Source organism: Takifugu flavidus, unplaced genomic scaffold (assembly GCF_003711565.1).
Source record: "Takifugu flavidus isolate HTHZ2018 unplaced genomic scaffold, ASM371156v2 ctg428, whole genome shotgun sequence".
NCBI lineage: Eukaryota > Metazoa > Chordata > Actinopteri > Tetraodontiformes > Tetraodontidae > Takifugu > Takifugu flavidus.
Window position 1 is genome coordinate 1,417 of NW_026622047.1, and position 9,021 is coordinate 10,437.

Consider the following 9,021-nt stretch of genomic DNA (forward strand, 5'->3'; position numbering starts at 1 on the left):
TGGAATGTCACCTCTCTGGTGGGAAAGGAGCCTGAGTTGGTGCGCGAGGTTGAGAAGTTCCGACTAGATATAGTTGGCCTCACCTCGACGCACGGCAAGGGCTCTGGAACCAGTCTTCTTGAGAGGGGTTGGACTCTCTACCACTCTGGAGTTGCCGATGGCGAGAGGCGACGGGCAGGGGTGGCAATTCTGGTTGCTCCCCAGCTCAGTGCCTGTGTATTGGAGTTTACCCCGGTGGATGAGAGGGTAGCCTCCCTTCGCCTTCGGGTGGGGGGACGGATCCTGACTGTTTGTGCCTATGGTCCAAACAGCAGTTCAGCGTATCCACCCTTTTTGGAGTCCTTAGAGGGAGTGCTGGAGAGTGCCCCTTCTGGGGGCTCCCTCGTCCTCCTGGGTGACTTCAATGCTCACGTTGGCAATGACAGTGTGACCTGGAGAGGTGTGATTGGGAAGAACGGCCCCCCTGATCTGAACCCGAGTGGTGTTTTGTTATTGGACTTCTGTGCTCGTCTCAGATTGTCCATAACGAACACCTTGTTCAGACATAAAGGCGTCCACATGTGCACTTGGCACCAGGACGCCTTAGGCCGCAGATCGATGATCGACTTTGTGGTTGTGTCATCGGATTTGCGGCCGCATGTACTGGACACTCGGGTGAAGAGAGGGGCGGAGCTGTCAACTGATCACCACCTGGTGGTGAGTTGGCTCCGATGGTGGGGAAGGATGCCGGACAGACCTGGCAGGCCCAAACGTGTTGTGAGGGTCTGCTGGGAACGCCTGGCAGAGTCCCCTGTCAGAAGAAGCTTCAACTCACGCCTCCGGGAGAGCTTTGATCATGTCCCGGGGGAGGCGGGGGACATTGAGTCCGAGTGGACCGTGTTCCGTGCCTCCATTGTTGAGGCAGCTGACCGGTGCTGTGGCCGCAAGGTGGTTGGTGCCTGTCGTGGCGGCAATGCCCGAACCCGCTGGTGGACACCAGCGGTGAGGGATGCCGTCAAGCTGAAGAAGGAGTCGTATCGGGCCTTACTGGCCTGTGGGACTCCTGAGGCAGCAGATGGGTACCGGCGTGCCAAGCGGAGTGCAGCTACGGCGGTTGCCGAGGCAAAAACTCGGGCATGGGAAGAGTTCGGTGAGGCCATGGAGAACGACTTTCGGACGGCCTCGAAAAGGTTCTGGACCACCATCCGGCGTCTGAGGAGGGGAAAGCAGTGCACTGTCAACACTGTGTATAGTGGTGATGGTGTGCTGCTGACCTCAACTCGGGATGTTGTGGATCGGTGGAAGGAATACTTCGAGGACCTCCTCAATCCCACCAACGCCTTCCAGTGAGGAAGTAGGGCCTGGGGACCTGGAGATGGGCTCTTGTATCTCCGGGGCTGAAGTTGCCGAGGTAGTTAAAAAACTCCTCGGTGGCAAGGCCCCGGGGTGGATGAGATCCGCCCAGAGTCCCTTAAGGCTCTGGATGTTGTAGGGCTGTCGTGGTTGACTCGACTCTGCAACATCGCGTGGACATCGGGGGCAGTGCCGCTGGATTGGCAGACCGGGGTGGTAGTCCCTCTTTTTAAGAAGGGGGACCGGAGGGTGTGTTCCAACTATAGGGGGATCACACTCCTCAGCCTCCCTGGTAAGGTCTATTCAGGGGTACTGGAGAGGAGGGTCCGCCGGATAGTCGAACCTCGGATTCAGGAGGAGCAATGTGGTTTTCGTCCTGGGCGTGGAACAGTGGACCAGCTCTACACCCTCAGCAGGGTCTTCGAGGGTGCATGGGAGTTTGCCCAACCAGTCCACATGTGTTTTGTGGACTTGGAGAAGGCATTCGACCGTGTCCCACGGGGGTCCTGTGGGGGGTCCTCCGAGAGTATGGGGTGTCGGGCCCGCTGATACGGGCTGTCCGCTCCCTGTACGATCGGTGCCAGAGTTTGGTCCGAATTGCTGGCAGTAAGTCGAACTCGTTTCCGGTGAGGGTTGGCCTCCGCCAGGGCTGCCCTTTGTCACCGATTCTGTTCATAATTTTTATGGACAGAATTTCTAGGTGCAGTCATGGTGTTGAGGGGATCTGGTTTGGTGACCTCAGGATCGCGTCTCTGCTTTTTGCGGATGATGTGGTCCTGTTGGCTTCATCGGCCCGTGACCTCCAACTATCACTGGATCGGTTCGCCGCCGCCTGTGAAGCGGCTGGGATGAGAATCAGCACTTCCAAATCCGAGGCCATGGTTCTCGACCGGAAAAAGGTGGAGTGCCTTCTCTGGGTAAAGGAGGAGATCCTGCCCCAAGTGGAGGAGTTTAAGTACCTCGGGGTCTTGTTCACGAGTGGGGGAAGAATGGAGCGGGAGATCGACAGGCGGATCGGTGTGGCGTCCACAGTAATGCGGACTCTGCACCGGTCCGTTGTGGTGAAGAGAGAGCTGAGCCGAAAGGCGAAGCTCTCGATTTACCGGTCGATCTTCGTTCCTACCCTCACCTATGGTCATGAGCTTTGGGTCATGACCGAAAGAACAAGATCACGGGTACAAGCGGCTGAAATGAGCTTCCTCCGTAGGGTGGCTGGGCTCTCCCTTAGAGATAGGGTGAGAAGCTCTGCCATCCGGGAGGAGCTCGGAGTAGAGTCGCTGCTCCTCCGCGTTGAGAGGAGCCAGATGGGGTGGCTTGGGCATCTAGTCAGGATGCCCCCTGGACGCCTCCCTGGTGAGGTGTTCAGGGCATGTCCCTCCGGTAGGAGACCCCCGGGGAGACCCAGGACACGTTGGAGAGACTATGTCTCTCGACTGGCCTGGGAACGCCTGGGGATCCCTCCGGATGAGCTGGAGGAGGTAGCTGGGAGAGGGAAGTCTGGGCTTCTCTCCTTAGGCTGCTACCCCGCGACCCGACCCGGATAAGCGGTAGAGAATGGATGGATGGATGGATGGACCGCCTGTGAAAGTGGAGAGAGTCCTCGCCATGTGTCTCAGTGAGGCTTCCTTTTCCGTGCAATTGGAAAATCTGTTAACACAAATGGGATATTGTCATGTTTCAATGTAACAGGTAAAAAATGCTTTATATTCCGCTGTGAAGTTGTGATTGTTATTCAGGGTATATATTTAATCACTGAAATAGCGCACCTGTCCATACCAGTAGCGAAGAATGTGAAGAAACCAGTGTGAATGAACATGGAGGCTAAATCAGAAGCTGCTGGCAGTGGGCACAGTGGGCCACGGTTCCTCCCCCAATATGCCTCCCTGTGCCTCGACTCCACACCCACACAAAAAAACTTGTCATTTTCACCGCTTCCTCCTTTTGATCCTCCAGTATCCCTCTACATTCAAATATCTTTGCTTTTGTGCCAATGGAACGTTCAAATGGCTGCACAAGCCTTGAAATTATAGGAGTCACTTAATTTAAGTATGTAACCAGCTTGTGCTGGATTAATGATACATTCAAAATGGTATGTTTGTCCATACTTGGTCCTTGTTTGAGCAGATAGAGATGGGGAATTGTCAAATGGCACTGGTTGCAGTTTTGCAGAAGTGGACTAAATTACCCCGTTTGATGTTAATTAATAAAAAAAAAAATCGCAAAACACGCCAGTCTTCCAGAGTTCCTATTATAACCAATGAACATAATGGAGGCTCTGTGTGGGACTGGTGGCGTCCGAGTTAGGTTACCGTGCCTGGCTATTTTAGTGTGTGGTAATGGCGCCTCCTGGTGTTTGTGTGTCAAACTACAGGACCCAGGATGAGCTGTCGCAACACGGCCCCACCGGATGTTTTTAGTTCAATTCACTGCAAATGAGATGTAGTTTTTCATTTTGTGGAAAACGGTTCCCTCTTTAATCCGTCTTCTTTTGCACTTGGTAGTATTAATCTTTGTAGTATTTATGCGTTTACTTAATTTATTTCCTAATAAGCATAATAAAGAAAATAATATTACCCAAAGCTGTTTTGCAATTTGTACAAGTTTGTTTGAAAGTCTGTAAATTCAATTAAAATTGATGGAAAATTAACGCCTCAAGACCCTTTTTTAACTGATTTATTTGAGCATTTGTGTAATACTATTCCGGAACGCTAGGGGTGATATCTGTAAACATTTCAGCTTGATGATTGAAATTATATACGCTGAATAAGACGTTATATCAGCTTTCTATACGAAATGGATGCGCCACTTCTTCACGTTTACGGGCGCAGATGTTTTATAAGTTTGATGTTCTCCGAAAGAAGGTAACGTGACAGACGCGAAACCAGAAATTGGAGGTTTTGCCATAAACTTATAATCTTTCCTGTTTTTACTGCTCCTTTTTTTTTTTTTACAGATAAAAGTAATTTTCAGGGGATTTACGACCGGGTATTCCCGACACTAAATGCTTTATTTTACCCCGCACCCAAACCGAGAAGGCACCGATTGTCTGCCTCGTCTAGACCAATAATAAAAAAACTAATTGAGACGAGTTTTTGTGCTGCTCAAAAGGACAAGTGGACTCATATCGCGTTTAATCGGTATAACCCAAGTCAAATATGTGCATTATCAAGATAACGTATGTATCAGCTATCGTGGTCTCTGGCAGTTGCACAAGGTACAGAATATCGGCTGTGCGACATTTGTTAACTCTAGTATGTATAGTAAACACTTTTTATTACTATTTAGGACCAGCCATCGATATAAGAGTGAAATATGTTCCTTATTGGAATCATTAGTATTGAATTTAGTGTTTTGTTTAAACATCATCGGAATGATTTAAATGTGGTTGTGTTTATAGTTGCTGCTGTTGATATTCCAGGGCCTAAGAGGAGACCCGAGTTCAACGCTAAAAGCCCTTCTTCCGCTGACATCACATCCGGCAACCGTTTCTTCACGGCCATGGAGGAAAGCACCGGGGGTCACTAACTGAAAGATGGCCCGGTTTAGACGGAAATACTGCTTAGTGCTTATCGCAGTGGTGCTGCTCGTGCTCACACTTACAGTGATCTTGAAGGCACTTTCCCTCGAGGACATCGAAGCCATGGATCTGTTCCCTGCCAGAGAGAATTCAGTTGAGCAGAAAGCAAAGATGACTAAAATACCTGACCAGATCAAAATGATTGCGCCCACCACATCAAACAAAAATGCAGAAGTCGAAGCTCTGCTTAAAACATTCCCTCCGCCAAACTACTATGTTCATGCCTTTTATTATGCTTGGTATGGAAACCCAAAGTTTGATGGAAAATATATCCACTGGGACCACCCACAACTGCCACACTGGGACAATAAAGTTGCTCAGATGTATCCACAAGGAAGACACAGCCCACCTGATGACCTCGGATCAAACTTTTACCCTTCGTTAGGTCCTTACAGTTCAAGGGATCCTGCAGTTGTGGAGACCCATATGCAACAATTACGTACAGCGGCCATTGGTAAGAGGCCAACCTGAACTGTATGTCTTGGCCCTAGAATAATTCAATAGACTTGAAGATGCATGCAAATACTGCTGGAACTTAATGACCAAAAAAACCCTAATCGACACATTATAAATAAAGAGCAAATAATTTTGAAATACATTTTTTTTAAATTAGCGGGGGCTTGGCTGTGAAACGTAGAGATCTCAGTTCGAGCCCCAGGTCAGACAAAACATGGAATGTTCTCGTAGCAGGGGAAGGTGCCAGCTAAGGTACCCTTGGCAAGGTACCGACCGAACACACAAATGCTCAGATAGGGCCCTGCGATGAGCTGGCAACTCATCCAGGGTTGACCCTACCTTCTCCAATTGTGCACCCTCCCCGTGACCCCAAAAGGGTTAAAGCGGTTAGGAAGATGGTTATTTAACTTTTCCAAGTCAGTGAGTTCTGACATAGAGCCTTTTTTTTCATTGGCAGGTGTCATTGCTATTTCCTGGTATCCTCCTGATATGAGGGACGATAATGGAGAATCAGTGGACGACATAATGCCTCTAATACTTGAAGTGGCTCATAAATACCTTATTAAGGTTTGTTGTAAGGTTTGTGATGTTTGTAGTAATATTGTTCAGCCAAGGTTCATTTTAAGAAAGAAATGAAGTCAACATGTTCACAAATGTCAAATATATAATTGAGAGGTGAGTGACATGAATATCCCATTCCTAATCCTCTTGAATTAAGGATTAGTAAATAAGTTATTATTTGTTTTCAAAAGTTTATTAAAAGGCCTTTGTCTGCACCTGAACTGATGTTCCCTTTCTACCATTTCTGCTTTGCTTTTGCCACATCGATTTACAAATTTTTCACCTGACTTTCAGCTTTTCAGAGGAAATGGCTAAAATCTGGCTGCAGAAAGTCATGCGGTTGGAGCTCTGGGTTTGACGTAGAGCAATTGTTTTCTCCTTAAGTTACATTTCTGTCAAAACAGATTCCGTCAATTTAGGGTAACTGTGACTTACATATCTACATTTTGTCATTTGGAGAAACTGCCATTTCAAATATGTTATAAATTAGTTTATAGAGCCTTAATACAGATTATATTGCTTATAAAAAAAGCAAAGGAATCTAAAGTGTTGGCACAAAACGTGACACAGCAACCTGGTATTTATTGTGGGTTAGTTTTTAAGGCTTTCAACATCTTGTTTTATCTTCTTGTGTTGTAATATTTCATAAATAACATATATTTTCCTGTGTAGGTATGGTGCACACCCAGCATTCTTCAGATATCGTACAAGCACTGGAAAACTTCTACCACTGTTCTACGTGTACGACTCGTATCTGCTAAATTCCGACCAGTGGATTTTGTCTTCAGTAGTAAAAAATGACCACATGGTGATGTCATGTTCTTGAAAAACAGGAACGACAAGAGTATTCATTACTTACTGCATGCTTAGTTTATTTTAAAAGGGATGGTTGTGTGTGTAAAAAGGAAGAAAAGGTCACCATCTTCAAAGATACATTTCTACAATATTGTAAAGCATCTAAAATGTTAGAGTATGATAATGGTAACTAGAGTATAGTTAAGCATTACAAAGTGAGGAAATTAGAATTATGGTCTGAGCCTATGTGTCAGGCTTGTGATTATCTCAGGAAGCGCAGGCAGTTTAAAGTAGCCAATGACCTGAATAAGTGGTACTGGGGCTGGTAGTGCTTTGCAGGGATATGTTTGAGTTTGACAAATGAAGATACATTAGGAATCTACCGCTTGAATATGCACTTTGTTTCCCAAGTGGTCTGTTTCTGTTTGGGTTTTTTTCTTCCATTCAAAAAATATGCAAATTCAATTTGATAATCATGCTTTTTGGGTGATTCTGATTCTGTATTTTACAATTCTGTAGTCAAGAAAATGAAGGTCATGTCTAGACAGGACAGGAGACATTGAGCTTGGAAAGTGAAAATGTTGTCATACATAAATTGAAACATGAATGATTCCTTTTTCTGTAACATTTCCTTTGCACCTGTGTCCTAACCGTGTTTGCATTTTTTTTTGTTCAATAAAGGAACATTTAGTCATCACGGAACTTATCACTAATGTTATTTTATAATAAAACTTAAAGTGCATTATGCAGAACTCAAACAATACATAACTTTAGTCATGAAACTCTGACAAAAGGAATTAATATTTATATAACGTGTTTATTTAGAAATTGTTTATTATCACTCTTTTTGTCTTATGTCATTAAAAGAGTCATCAAGCGTTCACTTATCAGAAGGTCAAGCTCCAGTATTCAGCCATCGTTCCTCTTTGTCTTATTCCTGTTTGATCTGTTGATACACACCCCTGGCAATCCTTCATTCAGGATCAGTCATGTGTGCCAAGTATGTAATCATCAACATTGTTTCCCTGCCTTCAACGAATTTTAGTATCACTTCCGCCTGGGGCTGTGTTGTTAGGGATTTGTACCAGCACTTTTGTTAAACGGTTGCAGAATGTCTGCTACTGTTCTTGAATGTGCCCTTGTGCTCACACCAGTGCACCAGGTGAAGCAAATTATAATAAATGACTGATGGCTTCCCTTGTGCCAGTTTTCTCCCCAGTCAAACAAAAGACCGCGATTGTGTCGTCTCTTACTATGTGTAACCGGTTATCCAGCTCTTTATGATGGCTGCGCCAACAACTTTTTTAACTTGATGAAAATCCAGTCTCCTTGTCTCAGTGGTTTATGCTAGAATCAAGTTCACAGTGTGAATATTTTTAGTCAGCAGCAATTCTCATGTATTTTTCTCTGCTAAAGTTTCACCTGCTTCTTCATCAGCTCTTTTGAATGGCTCAAAGTGTGGTAAAGTATAAGGTCATCCATACAACATTTCAAAAGGTGTCAATCCTGTATTATTTAGCATTATGTGTAGGTTGAGTAAAAGTGGTTTACAAGATATCCAATTCTTTCCTGTATCATCCATTACCTTCTTTAGATTAAATTGTGCTGTTTTATCTTTCCACCAGTCCTGCAGATTGTGGTTGATAAGCACAATGATCCTTTAGTTCCATCTGCATGTGTTTAGGTATTAGTGAAATTACATTATTTACAAAGCACCTTCCATTATTACTATAGATCCTCTGTTGGATTCTAAATCCAGGAATAATCTTTTTACTAATGCTTTTGCTACCATTGCTGCAACACTTCTACCTATGTTGGACGCATATCTATGATTACTCCGCAATTTTCTTTCTATCACACTTATTTAGCTCAATGAAATCCATACAGAGATATTGAAATGTATACTTGTGGTTTTGGAAATTGTTCCTGGTTAGGTCTGAGATTACCTCGAGGGTTAGATTCTAGGGATGTTTCACAAGGAGCACAATTTTTTTAAAAGATCATTTGTGATTCCATATGCTGTGAATGTTTGCTCTAGTATATTAAATGAGTGGAAGAAATGTTTTGCATGTCTATCACTTGAAGCCGCTGTTTGTAGATGTACCAATAGTTAACAGAATTTGCATCACACTCCATGTTCATCACTGAATGCTGAGCAGTTATTCCTCCTTCACAAGGAAACACTCCAATTCCCAAAGCCAGCATTAAATCTCTTTCCATTAGATTTATTGGTACCACGACCTGTTCTCGAGCGTATTTCTTTAATGTAATGGTACCCATCAAAGGATTCTCTTCATTCT

The 9,021-nt window shown here is 45.0% G+C and overlaps 1 protein-coding gene across 1 annotated transcript; it reads left to right on the plus strand.

Moving 5' to 3' along the window:
* Positions 1-4,391: 4,391 nt before the first annotated feature.
* LOC130520570 (glycoprotein endo-alpha-1,2-mannosidase-like) lies at positions 4,392-7,950 on the plus strand. Its single transcript, XM_057024260.1, has 4 exons — positions 4,392-4,546; positions 4,751-5,363; positions 5,823-5,932; positions 6,599-7,950. Exons 2-4 carry the CDS (start codon positions 4,865-4,867, stop codon positions 6,725-6,727), a joined length of 738 nt encoding a protein of 245 aa, XP_056880240.1. The 5' UTR covers positions 4,392-4,546; positions 4,751-4,864; the 3' UTR covers positions 6,728-7,950.
* Positions 7,951-9,021: the final 1,071 nt, after the last annotated feature.

Excerpts from the sequence above, each read along its gene's own strand:
- LOC130520570 (XM_057024260.1), top strand. The coding sequence starts at position 4,865 with ATGGCCCGGTTTAGACGGAAATACTGCTTAGTGCTTATCGCAGTGGTG. Across the intron at positions 5,364-5,822 it reads ATTACGTACAGCGGCCATTG|GTGTCATTGCTATTTCCTGG; the intron begins GTAAGAGGCCAA and ends TTTCATTGGCAG. Across the intron at positions 5,933-6,598 it reads CTCATAAATACCTTATTAAG|GTATGGTGCACACCCAGCAT; the intron begins GTTTGTTGTAAG and ends TTTCCTGTGTAG.